Source organism: Ostrea edulis, chromosome 7, assembly GCF_947568905.1.
Source record: "Ostrea edulis chromosome 7, xbOstEdul1.1, whole genome shotgun sequence".
Taxonomy (NCBI): domain Eukaryota; kingdom Metazoa; phylum Mollusca; class Bivalvia; order Ostreida; family Ostreidae; genus Ostrea; species Ostrea edulis.
Window position 1 is genome coordinate 32,462,715 of NC_079170.1, and position 24,271 is coordinate 32,486,985.

Sequence of the window (24,271 nt, forward strand, 5' to 3'; positions counted from 1 at the left end):
GCTTGAAGGCATTCACAAACCATTGTACGTCAAGAATGATGGACTCTGAGGAAGTGGTGAAGAGAATAACGCCAATGTTATTAAAGAATTTCAGTGCTGTCGTCATATCTTCTTCCCCTTCAAATTTCAAGGTTTGTTGATCTGATTTAGATGACAAAGTATCCCCGAGGACTGTCTTTTGCAAAACCTTTTGTCCTTTTTTGATTTCCATTAAAAGTGCCTTTAGATGAACCCACGATGTAGGGATGGTCTCTCCCCAGTGCCTTTTATCCATAACCACTTTTAACATGCTTGATTTGATTTGATTCATATTTTTGTCATAGTCTTTTTCTACTTTAAATACCCTCTCCTGGCTTAGATGGCAGTGTAATTCATTTGGTACACCACTAAGTAAATCCAATAAGTAGCCGTTCTCTCTCTGAAAATAAAATTAGGTCATAATTATCAATTTATAAAGGGAGCATATCAAGTTGAGGTCTACCTCCACAAACTTGCGACATACTTGATTCGTTAAAACATGTAGTGACATCTGGTGTGAATGTCATGGGTTCTCGGATATGACGTTAAAAACGGATGACCGTGCTACAGTAGGTGTTGCATGCTATATAACCCCCATTGCTCAATGGCAGTAAGCGCCAAACATAGCCCTAAATTTGATGCCCTACACCGATATTGATGACGTTTCCATAGGAGTGAAAAAAATTCGAGAGGGACATTAAACAAGATACAATCAATCGATTTACAAAACTTACAAAGTTGAAAGTTGAAAATTACAATGTCTGTTGCTCAATATCTGATTTGTACAGGAGAAAGGTATTCCTTTATAGTATGTCCTACATAGTTTGTGCTTCTGATCGTGTTGTAGAAAGAAAATTTGAGCAGTATAAAAGGAAACACATCATAAAATAAAAGTAACAATCCTTTGATGAGGATTTCATGAACCTCTGAAAATCATGAACAGTGATAAATCTCATAACGCCTATGAAGAACACAGAATTGAGAGTAGGGCAAACAGAAACCCATATATATATATATATATATATATATATATATATATATATATATATACCAGAGGTGGGATCAGGTGTTTAAGGGGTGTAATCATTCCCTGTCGACCGGTCAACCCCCCCCCCCCCCCCCCCCCAGTGAGCCCTATATCAGGTACACCTAATTACCCGCAGCCAAATCAGAGAGCAAAAAACGACCAAACAATTGGTATTAAACACGTCAAACAGCATTGGACAGTACAACATGTTACACTGGCAAACTATATCCTTATAACGACCATACAAACTAAAAAGTGTTCACTTTGAACGAGACTGTTAAACCCCCTGTAACATCAACTTGATGTTCAGTAGTTTGTCTCGATTTAAAGACAAATCATACGCAGAACAAGATCTTGCATATTGAATCCGTTGGGAGACAAAAACAAACTATGAAGATGATGATGGAATATTGCTACATAAATATGGAAAGCGAACGATGAAGAAGTTAAGTAATATCCGTTGTCACAATGTTTAGGTTTTAGTTTGCCGTCAACATCTATGTTCAATGTAGCACATTAGTATGAATTGACATATGAATGAAAATGAATATCCATTTGAACAGATTGGACTTGTCATATACAGGGTGCAATTGACATAATTTAATTGTCAACAAATATAACACTGATTTCTAGCTCTCCTCTTCGACATCTGCTTTGTAGTTAGATATTTCATTCTTACTCCTCCTAGGCACCATATCCCATCCCTGATATGTCCCGAGGTTAATGTTTTCCCAGATCTCTCTTTTGTATTCCTTATGGGAGTTGCATGTATGAGATTGATCACTGTTCATTATATTCTCCATCGTCAACTTCCATATCTATGTAGCAATATTCCATTATCACCTGCATATAGATTTAATATCTTTCAACTGATTCGATACGCAAGAGCTTCTTCTGCTTATGATTATTTATTTAATTGAAGCAGGCCACTGACAAAGAAGTTGATGGTGAAGTGGTTCCAGCAGTCTCGTTTAAAGTCAGTATCTCGAAATGCTATGTTCGTTATAACGATCTAGTTGGCCAATATAACCTATCATTGGGTCAAATGCTGTCTGACATGTTTCATACCATTGTTACGATGTTCTTTGTACACTGATTTTGACTACAGATAACTCCGTTTATCGGATCAAGATATAGGGCTCACGGTGGGTGTGACCGGTCGACATGGGATGCTTAGTCCTACTAGGCACCTGATCCCACCTCTGGTATATCCAGGCGTCCGTGTTTGACCAACTTTCTATTTCGTATTGCTAATAGAAGTTAGGATATTGATTATTGTTCCTTATCTCCAACTTACATATTTGCATCCTTTCTAATTCCTTTATTTTCAAAGTCCCGTCATTCACCTTTAAGATATATTAAATCCTAAGTAATGCTTTTAACCTTCATTACGAAAATTTAAAGTATTTGTAACAGCATCACAAACCATACATAGTTGCATATTTCTAAATAGGCGAGTGAATGGGAAAGACCGGCAATCGGTTGCTTAATGAACTAGTGTTTTATATCTTAATTTGAATATACAGTGGTAGAGTACTAAATTAGCCTGTTTGTGGAAAGTTACTGACGGGGATGTTTTGCTTAGTGATGCTAGCATCTAATTGAAAATCAATATGAGTGTCACCTTACTCCTCCAAGGCACCTGATCCCACCTCCGGTGTGTTTAGGGATCCCTGTTTGCCCAACTATCTATTTTGTATTGTTTATAGGAGTTATGAGATTGATCATTGTTTGTTATCTTCACGTTCCATGAGGTTAGTTTTCAGGTATTGACAATGAACTACTAACCTCTTCTTTTGTCTCTGAATGCGATTGAACCAAAATGACTGGAGCTGTTTTCGAACTGTATGTGTGGATTGAACCCAGCCAGTGGTTGATGTAATCTGTTGAATATATTATTTCATTATAGTCAAGAAAATGAAGGTATCACCCATGTAACTATGCTAATAATATTTTGTTAGTCATAAAGCAATCTAGATACGCTGTTCATTCATATTTTCAATTTAACTTGCAGTAAAATTGTTATGTTGAAGAAATTATTGTTATCCCAACTTCCATGTAATTGAAATAAAGAGTGGCATCAGCATTGCGTACCGTATCAAATTAATGTACAAGATGCCCTCCTGTGATGTCGACCCTGATAGATCGATGGTACCGGATTTAACCGTAGTATCGAGATACAAAATACCATTAAAGGTTTACCATTTTAATAACAACGCAGACACCCCAGAACCCGTACAAAACACATTCGTACTTATTTTAAACACCTTCGTACTTATTATAAACACTACAATCCTCCCCCTAACTGAATATAAAGCTACCAGCAGCATTTATACAACAAAATGTCAAAATTGAACTATCTGTTAATTATCAAACAAAATCCTTTTAAATTGTTCAGGCGAGTTGAATAACAATTTATGCATACAGCATACAATTTAAACCCAAATATTGAAAACAGTTAAAGTTCATAATCTCAGTCCATAAGATCACATTCACAGTTCATAATGGTTTAATCGCGTAGGCATACGTCGCACACGTTGCAGTCTACTGGTCGGCAATTCAACTGGAATAGACTCGGTTTCACACAATTCTGGACTGTCAATTGTTGTTACCGGCGGATCAACATGTAGTTCAGGCGGTGAATCCATAGGTGGCATCGCAACAGGTGACGGAACAGTAGTCTGACACAACGGCTGTTCGATATACTTTTTCACATGGGTTTCATTCCGTTTGTATTCCACTCCATTCGAATTTAGAATAACACTGTTTCCATGATTAGCCTTCACAATACATGTAATAGGTTCTGGCTTGATTGTTGTATCCAACTTGTTTTCGCGATGTTGTTTAACAAATACTTTGTCTCCTGGAATAACAATACTATATGTACATCCACGCTTCTTGTCACAATAGTCTTTGCCTTTGTCTTTTATCTCTGCATCTTCATCTTGATATTTCAAAATCATCCATGTGGAAATCATATACCCGAGGAATTTTTGTACGCATCTTCCTTCCAAACATAAGTTCTGAATGACTTTTCCCTGCAACACAGTGTGGCGATGAACGGTACATCATGCGGTAAGTGTCAAGTTCATCCTTTCAATTTTTCTTTTCTGCCTGCGCAATTCTAATCCTCTACATGAGGGATCGATTTTGTCGTTCAACCTCACCATTAGCCTGAGGCCACAATGGGGTTATTCTATGATGGTGTATCTGATTCTCGTGTATATATGTGGCAAACACTTCACTGACGAATTGTGGTCCATTTTCAGTAGCTATAGACAACGGTAGTCCAAACAAACTAAAGATCTTTTTTAAACACTATACAATTTTCTCTGCTGTAGTGGGTCTCATAACTTCCACAATCTTGTACCTCGAATAGTAATCCACTAAAACGAACGAAAGGTAGAGATCCCAAGAAATTTGCAGCTAACTGTTCCCATGGAGCACCTGGCAGCTCAGTTCTTTTCATGGGTTCTAGTTTAGACGCTGCACTAATTGACATCCATTACAACTACAACAGGTTTTGTCTACGCTTCTGTCCATCACTTGCCACCATAGTTTTGAACGCAAGTTTCTCTTCATCAAAACAATTCCGGGGTGTCCCTCGTGTCCAAATTCAAAAATCCTGGCACGCAGATTTTTCGGTATCACAATTCTGGTACCTCGCAGAATAATTTGACCAATAGTATAAAGTTCATTCCTGACAGGTAGATATTCCCTGAAATGACAACGCTCCCATTGTCCTGATAAGATACGTTTACGTACATCACTCAGTTCATCATCGATTTCTGATGCGCGTTCAATTTCTTTTCTTGTGATTGCTATAGGAGTTGCATCTACTGTAATACTACGAATATACTCCTCGATGTCATCATTATCTGATCGTTTATTAACCAGTTTTGGTACAAGTCTTGATAATGAGTCTGCAATGTTCTTTGTTCCCAAAATATACTTCACATGGTAGTCAAATGATTGTAAACGAAGAACCCAAAGTTCTATTCTCGCACTCGGTTTTAACTTGACAGAAAATATACACTCCGGCGGTCAATGATATGTCCACAATTCGAATTTTGATCCAATGAGACACATGTGAAAACGTTCACATCCCCAAATCAGATATAATGCTTCCTTTTCAGTTTGAGAGTATCGCCTCTCAACATCAGTGAGAGTTCTGCTTGCGTACATGATAACTAGATAGCCAGTTCCTTGTTTTTGAACAAGTACAGCAGCAAGTCCAATTGAGCTTCCACGGTAATCACAATGGTCTGCGCTAAAGGATCAAAGTATCCCGATGTACTAGCTTGTGACAACTGGTCTTTCAGTTCCTGAAATGACTTAGCTTGTTCTGGCCCCCACTTAAATGGAACATTCTTACGTGTCAACTTCCTCAATGGTTCCGCTATATAGTGGCTAAATGTGCAATGAATCTACCACTAAGATTCACCAATCTCACGAAACTCCGTACCTCTGAAATAGTTTCAAGTTGTCTAGCCTCCATAATGGCCTCCACCTTAGATTTAGTCATATCGATACTGTGCTGAGAGAAAATGTCCCATAAATTCAATATGTGTCATGTTAAATTCACATTTCTCAATGTTCAATATATTTCCTCGGTCACAAAGTTTTTGAAGCACAGCATCTAATCGTTTATCATGCTCATCTGTAGTTTTTCCATGCACAACAATATCATTAAAGATACTCCCAACACCATCACATCCATCCACTGTTTGTTGAATGATCTTATTATACAGTTCTGATGCGCAACTTATACCAAACAGAAGTCGTTTATAACGATACATGCCCTTGTGAGTCATGAATGTAGTAATCTTTCGCGATTCTGGATCTAGTACAATTTGGTGTGTAAGTTTGATGTCAAGTTTGGAAAATACAGTGCTTTGATTAACGTCCTGTAACACTTCTTCAACGGTAGGTATAGAATATCTTTCACGCATAGCAGCCTGATTGCTTGTCTCATGTCAGCACATAAACGAATATCATTCTTCTTCAGAACAACTACCACAGGCAAAACCCAAGGACTCGGTCCATCGACTTTCTCAATGATATCATGAGAAACAAGTTCATCTAGTTTGTGTTCTAATTTTTCACGTAAATGGTAAGCTACACATCGGACAGGTTGTACCACAGGTTTTACATCTGGATCAAATGGAATTTTGAGAGAATAGTTTTTCAATTCCAGTGAAACATTTTGGAAATTTCTCCTTCACTCCTTGACTTTCTATCAACGACATTCATGTTAATGTGGGGTATCTCTATTTCCAGCAATCCTAGCTCTGTTGCTGAATCTTCACAAAGAATTCCTGGTCCTTCCTCCCGAATAACATTTAATTCAATATTAATCATCCTGCTGGTTCCCTTAACTTGAACATCAGTTTTGGAATGTACCAAGAACAATTAGTTGTTTCTTTTGTTGATTTCTGACTTGTACACTTCATCTTGTTTGCCTTTAAGGATTCTCATTGTTTGTGTCCAGTCACATTTACTGTTGATCCAGAGTCAACTAATAATTTGGTCTCAACTCCTCCTACTGTTAAGTTGGCAAACACATTTTTGGACTCGCAGCTGTTCACAGTGAATGCATATTTAGCATCATCAACAGTTCTAACACTCTGTCGTTGTGCTTTTTTTGACGTATGACTATGCTTTTCACTTTTACACATTTTCTCAAAATGTCCTTGTTTACCACACTTATGAAATGACAGTTTCTTGGCTGGTTAGTTTGTATCACGTTTCATATGTCCTCTTCTTCCACATGCGAAACAAATTGTATCGGATGTTTTCTTTGCTGGCCTGTTCCTATACATCGATTCCTAAACTCTATTCACCGATTCTGTTGATATCACGTGACTTTCCTTCCCTTCCATGGAGAGTGCTCATTTTCCTGAAAACTCAATGGTCTGAGCCATTTGTCTGACAAGTTCAAGAGTAAGGTCTTTCATTTGTAAGAATTTCCTTCTTAATCTATGAGGCAAACATTTTCAATAACTTGGGTCTCTTATCATTTCATCTTGGGCTACACCGAATTCACAATACACAGCTCTTTCACGTAAACGAGTTATGAATTGTTCAACAGTTTCATTCACTTGGTTGGAATGCCTTCCTCATATAAAAATCGCCTCTCCCAGACCTGATGTTTGTCCCAAATGTGAATCTCTTCGGTGTCGTGTGGTTTTATACTGTCAAGAATGCGAGTGGTCCTTTCGGAACGCCATGGAAACTTGCTTTATTTTAGTCTACTTTTTGTTATGTTGCATACGTTCGAAAATAATGATTGTAAATCAACGCAATGGTATATATATATATATATATATATATATATATATATATATATATATATATATTCATGATATTCATTCATATCTTGCATAATTTATACCGATTGTTTGCTTTTGACTGCGGATAACTCCGTTTACCTGATCAGGATATAGGGCTCACGGCGGGTGACCGGTCAACAGGGGATGCTTACTCCTAGGCACCTGATCCCACCTCTGGTGTGTCAGGGGTCCGTGTTTGCCCAACTATCTATTTTGTATTGCTTATAGGAGTTATGAGATTGATCACTGTTCGTTATATTCACCTTGCATGTAAACATATGTAAATATGAAAATCATAATGAATTGAAGCTGATGCACTTTCATGCAATTGCACATTGCAAATGAAACCTGGTGTTCGATTTGTTTAATTTTGATTATTTGCCATTTCTATTTTATTCCCAAGAATTACATTCCTTCTGCATCAAATGAACAGATAAAAGTGGTGTGTTTTTACGTGTTATGCGATATACATTATCACCGTCTCTGACGTCGCGTGACGGTAAAATATTTTTGGACATTCATCCCAAAAATGCCAATAAAACACTCGATACGCATGATATGAATAAAGGTTTGGTAGTTTTGTAAACAAAAAATGTTAGCGAAGGTACTTCGAGTTAAAACTCAAATTGTAAAATTTTGACATTAAGGGCCCTTTTCTCATGACGCCAGTCATCTAATGTTTGGTGTCGCCCTGGAGTTAGAACATCTAACCCGCGGATCATGATACTTACAAACTCAGTAGAGACTTCCCTAATGTAAATCATTATGCGTTTAGTTTTCTTCCAGATTTGCAGTTGTAGAGAAGACGATTTTGGAATATTGATCGATGTGTCGCAGTTTTTACCACGCCCTTAAGGCCCGGAAATGTACACTGTATCCCCTCCCCCAAGTGCCAAAGATGCTTCAAACTACATTTATTTTTTTAAATGTTAAACCTTTGGTGTGTCCAGGGGTTACTGTTTGACCAACTATCTATTTTGTGTTGCTTGTGAGTTATGAGATTGGTCACTGTTCGTTATCAGCATCTTTCATTTAAACACTCGCCATTTTGATCCTGCCTTACCTGGGAATCATAAAATTTACCATTGTGGAAGAGGAGTAACTGCTCGTTCGAAATATCCATTTAGTTTCAATTTAGTATTTGTAGTATTACAGAAGATGATATTTTCTATACTGTTTTACACATAAACACTATATACAAAGCCTGACCCCGCCATGCAGTCAGAACCCCTGACCCAGGGTCCATGAAATTCACAATTTTGGAAAAGACTTCCTTGTTCTACACCGCATTGTTGTTATAGAGAACATTTTTTTAAATTGGCCATTTTTTGCAATTTACACAGTGTGGTTAAGGTGAAAAAAGCAAGTAATAACAGCATATTCAAATTTTAGTATTTTTCCAAACGTCTCATATTTTACTAAATATCGTTTGTGAATACATAAACAAACATCGTGCTACGTGAATAATTTCCGTCCTTAACTATTACGTCATCATATAAGTGAAGTGGAGCTATTTCTATCAGCAAGACTTACAGTTCTTTATTAATTCGGCACAGGTCAAAGATATTCTCAAATCATTTACAATTTTGACTTGATGTAAGGTGAAGATAATGCATAGTGATCAATCTCATAACTCCTATAAGCAATACAGAATAGATAGTTGGGCAAACACAGATCCCTGGACACACCAGAGGTGGGGTCAGGTTTCTAGGAGGAGTAACCTTCCCCTGTTGACCGGTCACACCCGCCGTGAGCCCTATATCCTGACTGATCAGTTAAACGGAGTTATCCGCAGTCAAAATCAGTGTGCCAAGAACGGCTTAACAATCGGTATGAAACACGTCAGACAGCATTTGACCCAATGCGAGGTTGTACTGACGAGGTAGATCGTTATAACGACCATAGAATTTGCGAAATGCTGACTTTAATCGAGACTGTTGAAATCCCTGTACCATCAACTTGTTTGTCAGTAGCTTACCTCGATTTAAAAACTGACTATACACAGAACAAGCTCTTGCATATCGAATCAGTTGAGATATATAAACACCATATACAGGTGATAATGGAATATTGCTATATAAATATGGGAAGTTGACGATGGAGAAGCTGAAATCATCCCGTTTGTCATACAGTTGAGTCGTCAGTTTGCCGTTATAGTTTACTTTCAAAAAATATCTAAGTATGAAGCAGAAGTGGACGACTCTGTGGTGTCCTTTATTTTGATACGTCAAAATTCATATGGTCAATCTAAAAATGATCCGGAAAGTAAATAAAATTACTACCCACAGAGCTTTGTTTCCATGTTAACATATTAAAAAGAATTATTTCATTTATGCGATTTGTTACTTTGGTTTATAATTGCATAACTTTTGAAGGTGCATTGGGTATTTTCATGAACAAAATACAATTCCAGCCCAAAATGATAAATGGTATTTATATTTATTTGTCAAGTATATTAGTTTCTCTTGATTTATTTAAACATTTTTACTCTCAAGAGATATGGATCAAGCTGACAATCAATGAAGGTGAAATTAAATTTTTATTAAATCATATCAAATAATATGACATTAGACACATTTAAACAACAAATATAATGAAAAATACCTATGGATGTCTACGTTAAAAATCAAATATTAAACATATATCAAGATGTTTGGGTTTTCTGTTTTGTTTTTTGGTTTCTTTGTACATTCAATGTAAAACTTATACGGTACCAATATTGATGCACCAGATGCGCATTTCGACAAATAATGTCTCTTCAGTGAAGCTCAAGCCGACATTTTGGAAATTCGAAATGACAAAAAACTTGTAAGAGCTAAAAGGAAAACCAGATGCCAAAAACTGGAGCCAAATTTGTCCAAGGATCAGAGCTATGTATGACGGAGATATAATCCTTAACTTTGAATTGAATTTCTAAATTTTATCCCAGCAATTAAATATACATCCATATTTTCAAGCTAGTAACGAAGTACTCAGCTACTGGGCTGCAGAGACCCTCGAGGACAAGGGGACAACAATGCAATATCTATATCTTCAATTTCCTGGCGGGATTTCCACGATCCTGCTTCGTTATAAATTCCGCGTTCTATAGTTCTTTAGCGTGCCACACCTACTGTGTTTTAAGGTAATTTCTGAGGACCCGTGACATTCACACCTGATGCCGAGTGCTTGGCGATGGAACTGTCACTACATGTTTTAACGACTTAGGTCTGTCGCGGCCGGGATTCAAGCTCCTGCCCTCTGCATGCGGGACGAACGCTCTAACATCTAGTCCACCGCGGCGGTCCATATATTACTATTACTGAAATTCATATTTTAATTCAAATTTCAAAAAGAAGTCAGCCCTTACGGCGATGTACTATTCCTCCTTAAGAATATAAATATGCTGATCTTTAAAAAATATACAAGAGGTCAAAAAATAAACAAGCACCTTTTCCAGGTTTTCGAAATGCAAGATCGTAGTTTAATTATGTGGATCCCATAATTTTCTTGAGAAATATTTCGCAAATCAAAATCTTTACAATTTATCAATAAAATACTATAGGGTTATTGAACTTATATTGGTGAATATTGGCACGAGTTGGCTGTGAAAATGCACGAGCTTGCGAGTGCATTTTGACAGCCAACGAGTGTCAATATTCACCTATATAAGTTCAATAACACTTTTATTATATAGCTAAAGTATTTCGTTGTTAAATCATATCCCTTTGCACTCAAACTCCTCCAAAATAGATGAAAATTCATCAATAATGGCATCTAAGGTGAAGGTGTGCAATAACAGCATGCATTTCTTAACTGTTCAATATTTAACCCGTCATTAATGCATGAGGCAAACTGATTTTGTGAATGGGGACATCATAATTTATGTACAGTAAAACATTTTGCTTAAGTAAATATCAATATGTCTGCCATTTTGGCTTGTTTACGTCGTTACGGTAACGTCAATATTGAACGTTCATACTCGGAATGTTCCGGGCGCATACAATTTAAGCAATGCAAAGTTAGCGTTCAATAAATTCTCAGGATATTGAACGCTAACATTCTCTAGATTTTATGCAGATTTTATAATAGACTATTTATTAACTATATAATAATGTTTATTATTGAATGTCTATAACTTTTTTCTGAAAAAAAAAAGATATGCATTTACTCGACATTCACCGATAGGTTCAAATAATGTCACCTCAGAATACATATTACGGATATTGAACGCGGATTTCTTTCAGCTTTGTAAATTATATCAATGTGTTTTATTAACATGAAGATGAATTTTCACTCAATGATAAAAGTTTCATACCCTGGTAAGTCCAGTCCCTGAATATGAGATCCTTTTTCTGATGAGCGTTGGTTGGTTTTTCGGTCAATATCTTAGACATATCCGTAACTAGGATGTAAAAAGTCCTCGGGCTTAAGAAAATGTGATGACAAGCGTAATAAGCATCTTGACCAGCAAAGTCCAACAAACTTATCGTCTTTTTCGGTTTATCACTGACACTAGGTAGAATACGACCTTTGTCATATGTCAGACTTTGTTGATTTTCATCTGTTTTATTCTTAACACTGTCTGTAATCTGATCTTTTATGGGATGCTTAACAGGATTTTTTCCAGTGTTGGAAGATTTTTGCTCAACTTTACTAAATATATCATTCGGCTTTTCAGAGGCAGGACCAGGCAAATCATATTTCTTTTCGTGTTTTTGTGCTGAAGGTTCTGTATAATTCATTGCTGGTGGGATAATTGTACCCGGGTTTTCTTCATCAGCTTTTGGAATTGAATGTTCAGCTTTCAATGAAGTCTTTTGAACTTCACTCCCAGATGTTTCCAGAATTATTTGCAAAGGTTCTTCATTTTTCTTATCCTTGTTCACTGAAATGGAATTTTGATCTTAAAATCCAAAAGAACAATTAGTTGAATTTGGACATGCAGTTGTCAGCTGGAAAGCATGTTCACTACAAATCCTAATGGCTAGCGAGAAAGAAACATAAGTAAACAGGTCATGGGGTAACAGTATAAAATTCAATCTAGGATTATAACTTGCAGGATTCATAATTTTGTCTAAATGTATCAGAATATTTGTTGATGTTTTTTAATTAATATGTTTTGGGGCGATTACAGAAATCAGAATGCATGTCGAAATGATTGCTAAATGATATTATTTTGTTTGCATATCGTAATAAATCAAAACAATGCTACGAAAATGGTAAACCATTTAAGATCCATCAACAATCACCCATCTCACATTTATGTGCGCCATTACATAACTTTACAATTTCTGAAATTATTTGATTATGTATATTTGTAATTGGATTACGAAGCAAAGGTAACGTGTTTAAAACATTAAAAAATATATCTTTGATAAGAAAAACTCAATGTTAAGACAATCCCCATCAGTTTGAGCAAATGGTCCTATTTGAGACACATCCTCTTTACCCGTCAAACTAGTTCCGTCTTCATTCACAATAAAAATATTTGTATGAACTTCTAATCCTCTTGTGGATTCTGGTGGTTGAGATACATCTTCTCCCTTCAATTTCTTCACCAGAGTTGTCTTTCCTGCCTCGAAGCAACCTACCACCATTCCACGGCCGCAGTATACTTTTGTGTTCCCTTTTTTGTAGTTTCTGATAAAGGATTGAATGTCTGCGTTTGGCATTCCAAGAACTTCTACAGGGACTTTCACTATACAATTTTCAAAAGTAAATTGTAATGCTTTACACGTCATGTGTAAATAGATGCATTTATTTGTAGATTGAAAATCAAATTGACAAATGGATTTTTTAATGTATGCATCGTGCTATTCAAATCACTTTCTTAATCTTAGAACATCATCTGGAACCTTCACTTTCAAGTAATTAATACAAAAAAATCCTTTTAAATATTATCACATTTATAGACACCTTTTCATTTATATACGACAATAGAGTTCAAGCATTGATTAAAACATTGAAGTTGTTAAAGGGACTGATTCACGATTTTACCCAAAATTTTGTTTTCCACGTTTAATGACCAAATTCTATTATCTAATGTGTTTGAAAGATTTCAAATGAAAATTAAGGTTATACATCATCACAGAAACTCATTTTAGAGAGTTTATTATCTGTTTTGTAAACAAAGATTGCGGGGTATGCTATTGTTTAGGAAATTTTCAAAAGAAAGGGATATCCATCTAAGATTATTATATCTTTCACATTTCAAGCATTTTGGGAGTAAAATGTGTCATCCAAAAATTTAAATTTGTGATTATGCAAAATTAAGATGAATTATATTACAAAATCAATATTTCACTTGTTTGTTTACATAAAAAGACTCGAGTCTTTATTTACATAACACAGATTTAAGGCTAAAATATTGCTTTCATTCTTGCATTCAGAAGCTCAAAATGTTGGCTTTCAACATTAAGTGAGCTATATTTTTAATGTTTAACATAAAAAATGAAAAATATTTTGATCAAAAATCGTGAACCAGTCCCTTTAATAGGCAAATCTGTGTTGAAGGTAGAAACTCGCACAATTTCGAATAGAATAGCTATTCAACAAAGACTTCTTTTTGACAGCAACAGGGTGATTAGGCGACATATTGCTTGGGTACCTATTGTCATTTAAGAAAGCATAAAATCATGTCTCATCGCATACTTACACCTCTGTGCTATGCCCTTGTGATACTTCCGATGTTTTGGGGACAAATTTAATAGGAAATCAATTCCTTGCTTCATGATTTCTTTCTCTACTGTAAATCAAGACACTGATCGTTAGATGAGATGGTGATAACGTACATTGATGAATCCCATAACTTCTATAAGGAATGTAAAACTAAACGTTGCACAAACACGGACACTGCATACACCAGAGGTGGAATCATATACCTATGTGGAATAAGTAAGCATAGCCTGTTGACCGGCCATACCCACCGTGAGCCATATATCTTGATTAGGTAAACAGAGTAATCCGTAGTCACACTCAATGTTTAAAGAACGGTCTAACAATACATGTAAGTGTAATACACGTCAGACAACATGTTGTCCAATGCCAGGTTGTAATGGTATACTAGATCGTTAGAACGACCATAGAATTTGCAAAATGCTGACTTTAAACGAGACTTGAAATCCCTACAACTCCAACTTGTTTGTCGGCAGCCTTTCTCGATTTAAAACTTTAACACACGCAGAACAGGCATTTGCAAATCGAATCAGTTGAAAGACATCAACGACATATGCTATACTTATTACACTAGATTTCTTTCCACATCTGCCGCGTACTTATATTTTATTGTACGTAGATAATAACAGTAAACAAACAACTCAACATTCTAAGAAACGGGCTGATTTCAGCTTCTTCATCGTCAACTTCCCTTATTTAATTAGCAAAAATTCCATTATTACCTGCTAATGGTGTTTACCTCTGTCAAATCATTCGATGTGCAAGAGCTTGTTCTATGTACAATCAGTTTTTAAATCAAGGCAAAATGATTAACCCTTAGATGAAAAGGTAAAGATAATGAACAGTGATTAATCTCGTACCACATATAAGAAATACAAAATTAAAAGGTCTATTGGATACACTCGAACTCGTAAGCATCCTTGATTGAGCCCTATATTTTTATTAGGCAGACTGAATAATATGCAGTCAAAATCAATGTGTAACGGACAACCTGACAATCCGTATGAGACACGTCAGACAGCATTCCAGTTAAGGCCACTTTGGGTTTCCTAAAAATGAGCATTATAACGACCATAGAATTTGCAAAATGTTGACTTCAATCAAATTTGTTGAAGCCTCAGTAGCAACAACTTATTGATCAGCGTGTTGCGTCCTTTAAAATTGATCATACGCTGATCATGTTCTCATGTATCGAATCAGTTGAGAGACATAAACACCATAAAAAGGTAATTATGGGATATTTCCACGTATATACGGGGAGTTGACAATAGAGAATCTTAAGTCATCCACTTTGTCATATCGTTGAGTTGTCAATTTACCATTTACATATATTCCCAATACAATATCCAAATATGAACCCCATGGGGAAAAGGGGTAGAATAGGTCATCAACACACCTTGCTTGACGTAAGAGGCAACTAAATAGGTGGTTCCTCGGATGAGACGAAAAAGACCGAGGCCCCGTGTCACTGCATGTGTGGCACAATAAAGACACCCTGCTCAAATGCAGTAAACGCTGAGCATAGGCATAAATTATGAAGCTTTTCACTGGCAGTGGTGACTTCTCCATGAGTGAAAAATCCTGGAGAAGGACGTCAAACAGTATTCAACCAATCTATTTCGAGTTAATTTGAAATAAAAAAGTCTATACAATTAAATGTTGAGTTTAAAGGTCACATCAATATTTTTCTTCTGATTTAGAAGCTAAATTGTGAAAAAATTATGTCTGATAACAGTAAAATATTTTTTTTTAGCTCGGCTACTAAAGGATTATAATTCGTGATCACGAAAATTCGCTGTTGATCGGTTACACCCACCGTGTGCCCTCGAAGTACTCTGTTGTCAAAATCAGACGGCCACAAATTGGTATGAAACACATGAAACACCATTTGACCTAATGACAACTTGTATTTCCTGATTTTAAACGAGATTGTTAAACTCTGTAACATCGATTTCTTTGCAGTAAATTAATCAGTTGAGAGACAGAAAGATGTAGCCGATAATAGAATATGATGCTACTCAAATATGAGAAGTCGAAAATGAGAAAGAAAAAGTCATCTCATTTGTCATAAAGATGCGTTAATAGATTTCCGTTAACATATATGACAAATAAAGCTTTGGAAGTATGCAAACTAGTGCTACAGATTTTCAGTTTTAATACAGAGTATATTACTAGAATTTGACCGAAATGCTAAACACGATGTTTTTAAAATGTGTTTTGTACAGCAACCTGCAACACGTAATAGATTACGCACAAGTTGCTGGTTGGATTCCTATACAGGTTTGGACAGATGGGGTTATTTTTCCTCTTGATTATAAGGATGGAAAATTTTGACTTTTTTTCATTTTATGTTATTCATGACGTATATACAATACCATGCTAAAAGTCATTCAATTAACATTGGCCCTATATGAACAGTGAATATAACGAACAGTGATAAATCTCATAACTCCTATAAGAAATACAAAATAGAGAGTTGGGCAAACACGGACCCCTGTATATACCAGAGATGGGATCAGGTGCCTTGATGGAGTACGCATCCCCTGTTGACCGGTCATATCCGTTGTGTGATCTCTATATTTTGATCATGTATATGGAGTTATCAATAGTCAAAGTCAGTGTGACAAGAACGGCCTAACAATCGGTATGAAACAAGTCAGATATTTGACCCAATGATAGGTTGTGTTGGCAAACTAGATTGTTACAAAGACCATAGAATTTGAAAAATGTATATGACTTACATAAATTAATGACATTATAGTAATACCTGATTATTAAAAAATGAATGAGTATAAAGATTATCTTGACCATTAATGTTACCTTCATCAGGGACACTTTCCTTTTTATCGTCAGGTTTCTGTGACTCTGAAAACATGAAGAGGTGATAAAGAACAGTGATCAATCTCATAACCCCTATAAGGAATTTGAATTAAGCGTTCGCTATTTTCTGACTCTGAATATAGGAGATGTAGGACGATACACCCGAAAAGACTAAGCATCCCATGTCAATCGTTTACAGCGACCGTGAGCCCTAAGTTTTGATAAGGTAAACGGAGTAACCCGTAGTCAAAATCAGTGTTTAAAGAACGGTCTGACCTTAGGTATGAAACACGTAAGACAGCATTCCCCCCAATGATAGGTGACTTTCGTAAACCACATTGGTATAACTATCATACAATTTGCGAAATTCTGACCTTGAAAGAGATTGTTTAAACCCCAGTAACATGGAGTTGTAAGTCGGTGGCCTGTCACGATTTCAAAATTGATTATACATAGAACCAGCTCTTGTGTAGTGATTCAGTTGAGAGACATAAACGTCATACACAGGTGATAATGGAATACTACTACATACACATGGGAAAGTGACGATGGAGAAGCTGAAATAATCCCGTTTGTCAAAAAGAGAAATCTAGACAAGGTTGTGCTCAATATAAACAAAGGATTTAAAACCGGTCATACGATGATTACCAATAGCGATTTAACAAAAACAGACAAACCTGATTTCAAACGACGGCATAGCCCTTAAAGGACACATATCGTGTTTTCAAAGTATACAAAATTATATGCATTTTGTCTTCCTTATGCTAATAGAAATTAATTGTAATAGTTCGTTCGCTGAAGTATTGCGATAATTAGCCACAATACGGACTTAAATCTAAGCCCCGATTTCAAAAAGCCTAGTTAATTAGATAGGTAGTCACGTGGTACAGTGACGTCATATGTGACCTTCGTTCGATCAACTTGTTGTAAAAGTAGTGTTAGATATTTTTAAAAACTCGGGTTTTAGGGGCCTAATTTATTTACCATGGATAACATTTATTTCGATGTTGACAAATTTCCCGAGTCTTATATCTTTTAGCCACCAGTGCATACAAATAGCGACCCAAATGTAGCGAGGAAAGCGAGTATGAAATCTGCGAGTAAATAATGTTTACATGGGATCACTGTCTAAACACTATTTGGTAATGTCATTTCTGTAAACAACTGTAATTAGCGTTGTTGCTTTTTGAAAATAAACAGTGCAAATATTATTAAATTTATTTTTGGAGAAGTTAGATAGACCTAAATTATGATACGATCAGTATACATGTATCATTGACAACTAGGCCTACTGTCACGGGTGCATTTCGAAAAGAAAAGAAAAGAAAAATAATCAAACTTATGGTGAAAATCCCAATACTTTTAAATTATTTTATTCAAGCAATTTTATTAATCCTTATTTTTTTGTTATCTACACGTGACGTTGTTACTTAGGAAGCGGCATGCTGTTGTTGTAAATACGTACGCGGTCCCTAAAAAAAATGAAAGCATTATAATTCAATTCAAAGTTGGGAAATATCATATTTTATTATTTATAATTGAAAGTTCAATTAACTTTTATCTTTAAATTTCTTTTTTTAAAACTACCAGTTGGTAGACACTGCTAGCGAAGTTCTGCCTTTATGTTGTTACAAGGTGAAGGTCAGTTGGTGCGAGTGTGTATTGAATTTGAGAGCAGAACGGAAAGCATAAACCGTAGCCCTATATGTAACAGTGCGTAGCTTCGATAGAACCATTTTCTCGCAGTTTATCTCCGTCTTTGTCCAAATGCTTGTTTAAAAAAGTACAGGGACAAATTCTACTGAGTTTCTTATGGCAAAGTCGTTGTGCCGACAAAAAATATTCACGTCTTGTCCCTCATACCTTCCTTCGAAAATTGAAAAAAAAACACAGATTTAAACCTCTCTATTGACTGCAAGTACATCCTTAAACGGCACAAAACACCCCAATGCAGTGTTATTTACAAGCCGTTAATGTGATAATTGTTTGTTTGCCAATTAAATCTAATATGTTTATGAAATGGCTAACAACTGTTTTCAAATCTTCTCGCTCGAGGTCGCATATGACGTCACAGATAATGGCGCGTAAACTATCGAAGAAAATATGCATATCGCAAAATTTTGCTGAAAAAATTAAAAATTTTAAAAACATGCGATGTGTCCTTTAATGTTAACAAACGTTTCAGAAAAATAAAATGTCAAACCTTTAAGTTAAGATATAAATGAACATCTTACGGCATTGCAAAATGCATAATTCAAACTTTGATGTTTTGCTAAATCATGGGGGCCATCGGTGTTGCAAGCCACGCCTATTATCTACGTTTACACTACGTCAAATGCCGTGGATGTATGATAAAACAAATCCTCATGAATATTTTGTTCATTAGTTAACCAATCGATGACCTTCCATGGTTTATTTTTTGGTGGAAAGAAAATCATTCGGAGGTCATTGCGTACTCTTACCAGAATAATCCTAGGATTGCCGATTGAGAACAAACCAGACACTTCTTAGCTGATGTAACTAATAGACGCTTCTTTGTTGACTTAGCCGGTGTAATAAATTTACCATACGGTATGCGTAACCACGCCACTCTCTTTAGATAATTGTCTAATCAACTCTAGTTTTTCAGATTTCAACACATTCACTTTACCCCGAATTTCCTCATGAAATTTCAGAATACGGTTAAGTTTATTAACACAGAATTTACAAGCGTAGATACTGTTGTTAATTTCATTTAATAAATACTTATAAACTTTACTTGTTTCTGTAAACAGGGATCGATAGCGTTTTCTGTCTGTCATTTCTTGTAAACAAACACTGGGCGTTTTAGTGGTGGAGTATCGAAAATCTGTTATTGTAGCTGTGATTGGTAAAATAAAAATTGCGTCATTTTATAAAGATTATTGAAAATCGATGGTTTTGCTGATCATGCATTCGCGGTTTGAGGTAGGGTAGGTACTACCGGACTCAGTAACCGTGGCTAACGACGATGCAGGGGCCATATGCCACAGCTAAAGTTGGGAGGTCCTTTCAATATAAGAAAACAATATGCATCTACAATATAGTTGTGTGCATGTAAAGCATTCAAGTTGATTACTTCAACATAGTTACCATGGATGTACACATGTTTTGTGTGTATTTCATGCATTGATAGATTTGACGGCGAATTTTCTGTTCATCAGGCAGTGCAATCTTTTTTGTTTTCCTTTGTCATTCGTTTCTTTGATTTTGGACGTTATGCATCATAATGCTTCTCGGATGGTACAATTTGGTCGAATAAATATTCAATGCTAAACGTAAAATATTACCCCCCAAATAAAATTAACCACTAATAGGTACAATAGCTGATAGAGGGGTATACCAAAAAAATGTTTGTACGATTCAGAATCCAGAAGTAAACTGCAAATGATTGTTTTATTATGAAGCGGAATCTTTGTAACATGGGTATGAAAAACAACTACATGTAAGTGCAAATAAATAGTTTCTTAAAGAAATTCTAAATTTGAACTATCTATCTAAACATATCTGCTAAATTAAACATTTGGTCCTTTGTATCCATTATGCAAACAAATTGTGTTAAAATATAAGGGAAAATTATTAAAATGTATTTTTAAGAATTCAATCCTTTGTTTATTTGTCAAAAGGCTGCACCAATGATTACATCGTTTCCCCTTAAAACCTTTCACTTGCATATATAATTAGTAATTAAAAATGGCGTCGTGGAGCTAATGTAGACACATTTACTTTTTAGGTTACGCCATCAAGTTATACGTACAATGTACATGGAGTGTACGTGAACTGGACACTCTTATAACATGTCAAACTAGAACATTATATTGGGTTTCGTAAAATTTTGCCAACATATTAACCCTAGAAATAAAAGATGTGGCCAGGTATTTCGAGACAAAAAGAGTTTTAAAAAAATGTGTTTACTGTATTATAGAAGTTTGTGTTAAAGTGAATTGTTTTACTAGTGTAATTATACCATATTATTTGTTATGGGGAAATTGATTAATATACCAGCGTAGTGGCCTCTCTCTGTATTCACTGATTGGAACGTATAAGCAGAATACTACTAAATAGGTAAAGTATTGAAGAGGATGATTTAACGATTGAAGAAAGTAGACTTGTACCAATAACAAACCCCACTCATGTTCTGATTGAATCAGTGGTAGGCTAAATGAAGACTTTTAAAAAAAAATTAGATATAGATATAAAGTGATGGTAATTATGCTAACTTAGAGGCATTTTTATTTAGATTGATCACTGTTCGTTATCTTCACCTTGCATTGATATTGCATGCCATGAACAGAAAATTCCATGTGCAGCATCACGGAAAAGATATCATCTTAGCCAAGGAGAAGTATATCTATTGATTGGACAAATGTATGGTTAGTTGAGGGCTTGTATCGATCGATCGGACTAACGTGAACCCTGTATACATGTAGCTTGCTTTCGACTTTAATGCAAATTGTGAATTAATACTAGCTGCATTATTGCCCGACTGCACTAGCAATGAACTTCATATGATTAACGATACTTTTTCTCACTTATCTCGTTCATCTCCGGATTTGATAGAAACTCTAACTTTTACTAGCCTTCCCATTGTAATTTTCAAGCACTTTTAAACAATAAAAATCCTTTGGAACACTTTTTCTGATGATTTTTAGTTTTTACCCTTCTCAATTTTTTTTTTCAGCCCATACATTTGCTCCTTGCACCGTTTCTCATGAGGTGTGTACACTATTATACTGAAATTCAGTCCATCAACTATAGACTCATAAGATTATAGTTGTACATGGTTTTAAAAAGATGATTGAATATACAGATTATCCTGACCATGAATATGACGCCATAAAATGATGGATATCTATGAATATAAAAATACACAATTTTACCTTCATTAGGGACACTATCTTCTTTATCTTCAGGTTTCGTTGACTCTTAAAACATAAAGTAATATCAATTGTTTTTTATAATGAATGATCCTACCTTGCACAAATACATTCCTGTACTAATTTCTCTAAAATTGGAATTATTTTGTATTTAGTGCCGTTGAATTTCAATTGTATATTTGTTTGTATTTTTGAGAAAACAAAATCAAAACGAATTTCAACATTATTGTGGTCATTTGATTCAGTAGCATGTGGAGCGTTTACCGAACAAATGATGATCACGTACAGTGATTAATCATCAATCTAAAAAATCCAAACATTGAGAACTGGGCAAACACTGACCTCTAATTATATTAGATGTGGATTCAAGTGCATAAGAGGAGTAAAAATCACTTGCTGACCGGCGAAATCCGAATAATCCGTAGGAAAAACCAGTATGTAAAAACTGTCAAACAATTAATTGATTGCTGTTTTACGCCGTTTTGGTAATATTTCAGCCATTTTATGACGGGAGACCTTACAATAGTTATGTTTGACTATCAAAGGTAAAATATGATTATCGTCCAACAATAATCATGCTTTACTTCCCATTAGCCCGAATGCTGTAGAAATAAAAAAAAGTCATTCTTTCCACGCTGATTTTGACAACGAATTACTTCATTTACCTGATAAAGACATAAAACTATCACGCGTATGTCTGTTCCAAATGAATAACTTTTCCCTCCTAGTCACCTTATCCCACCTATGTCAGTAAAACGACAGTGTTTTCCCTGTGTTCAATTTTATATGCTTGCACCTCCTGCGAGCCTTGTCGCACCAATGATATTTCCTGAGGTCCTCTCATCCTCTTGGTTTTTATTCTCTGCGAGATTTATCCCTGTTTGTTTTGTTCACGTGTTCATCATTTTAACGACCGTAAATTTATGAAAATTCTTATTTTAGTCGAGACTGTTGAAAACTCTGTAACATCTACATTTTTGTCAGTTGCCTGTTTTCGTTTAGAAATTAACAATCTACATAATACGATCCATATCGAGTCACTTACGTGTAGAAATTGCTAGAAATTGTTGTAAATATTTCAGAATGATACCTTACCAGCAGGAGGGTTACTGTTTTCTTCATATCCATCTCTCTGTTTGCCGATTGATGTAAGTGCTAAAACAAACACAGGCAGTTCGCTTGTTCACTACTTCTACTCAAACACAATTAAAACAGAACGAATCTTATACCAATCTATATGACATAGAAAAACGACAAAAGAATAATATTGACAATGTGTGTAGATGGTGAAAACAGGAAATCATTCTTCTACATCTATGCGCCCTACATTTGTACATAGACTGACTATATCCCATGTCAAGCATTACTCGTGATATAAAAAACCCAATACATTGGCTATAATTCATGTTGATTTGCAATAGAGCTCATTGTGCTACACTTTCCTGCTAAGCTTGAAATGTGTTGGATTTCCTATTTTGTCCATTGTTTATTATTCTGTATTGCGTGTAACGTAGAAGAGGAGTGCAACATTCTGCACTGATCCCATTACAAACCAGTGTTGTTTGTTTTTATGTAGAGAGAACGCCTCATACTACATTTTCACTCCAGATGACATACACATTGCGCCATCCTATGATGCAACCCGTCTATCAGGTACATAGAAAACTACAGATAAGATATAACCCTATGGATCTTTTGTTCTACACAAACCTTTGAAATAATATCTGAATAGGATACTACTTACGTTGGGATTCTTCGTCCTTTCCTAGAAATAATGGAAAACATATTAGATAATTATCAAGTTTAGCGGTCTCATCCGAAGGCCCGCCTCTTACGACAAGCAAGGAATACTGACGACCCATTATAACTGGGAAATAGTGAAAAATGCCCAACAAGTTCAGACTTACATAGAATTACATTTTGAAAATATAACTGTTTAAATCTGTAGATTTTTTAAATTAATCACTTATATTACCTCTCCTATGAGTAAACAAGTGAACATAACGAAGTGATCAATCTTATAAACTCTTTAATAAATACATTAAGAAATAGCTAGATAATGATCCCCGGAAACAACAGAGATGGAATCAGATGCCTAGGAGGAGTAAGGACCCCCTGTTGACTGGTCACACCTGTCTGAAACACTGTGTCCTACATGTAATCAGGTAAACGGAGTAATCCGTTGTCAACTTGTCTTATTTTCAGCAATGAAAAATGTCAAATTGAGTCGCTATCATCGCCCATATGTGGTAATGTATGACTGGTGAAACTCAGCTTTCCAGTAAAAAAAACAACACTTTTAGTTTTGAAAATCCACTTTTAGTTTTTAGTTTTGTCATCAAACAAAACCATAAAATCTTCTGAGATGAGAATATATAAAGTTATTATATTGTGATAAACCTATATTTGCAATTGAAGATATCTTCTAAATGGCACATTAATCGCATTACCGTATTTAGGCGGTTTTATGCGGAACACAAATTTAATGGATATCAGTTGATTTGTTGTATATTGCTTAACGT

General features: G+C 35.5%; 1 protein-coding gene across 1 annotated transcript in view; it reads right to left on the reverse strand.

Annotated features, from left to right (window-relative positions):
- The window catches only part of LOC125654950 (uncharacterized), a 113,700-nt gene that overhangs the window by 48,486 nt on the left and 40,943 nt on the right, over nt 1–24,271 (reverse strand). Inside the window, exons 9-17 of the mRNA XM_056144012.1 lie at nt 23,494–23,514; nt 22,845–22,904; nt 21,753–21,797; nt 16,855–16,899; nt 14,015–14,104; nt 12,809–13,057; nt 11,675–12,244; nt 2,834–2,928; nt 1–418 (exon numbers count right to left, since the gene is read on the reverse strand). The exon at nt 1–418 is cut by the window's left edge and continues 782 nt beyond it. Of these exons, the coding sequence (XP_055999987.1) occupies nt 1–418; nt 2,834–2,928; nt 11,675–12,244; nt 12,809–13,057; nt 14,015–14,104; nt 16,855–16,899; nt 21,753–21,797; nt 22,845–22,904; nt 23,494–23,514 (1,593 nt within the window). The remainder of the gene's footprint in view (nt 419–2,833; nt 2,929–11,674; nt 12,245–12,808; nt 13,058–14,014; nt 14,105–16,854; nt 16,900–21,752; nt 21,798–22,844; nt 22,905–23,493; nt 23,515–24,271) is intronic.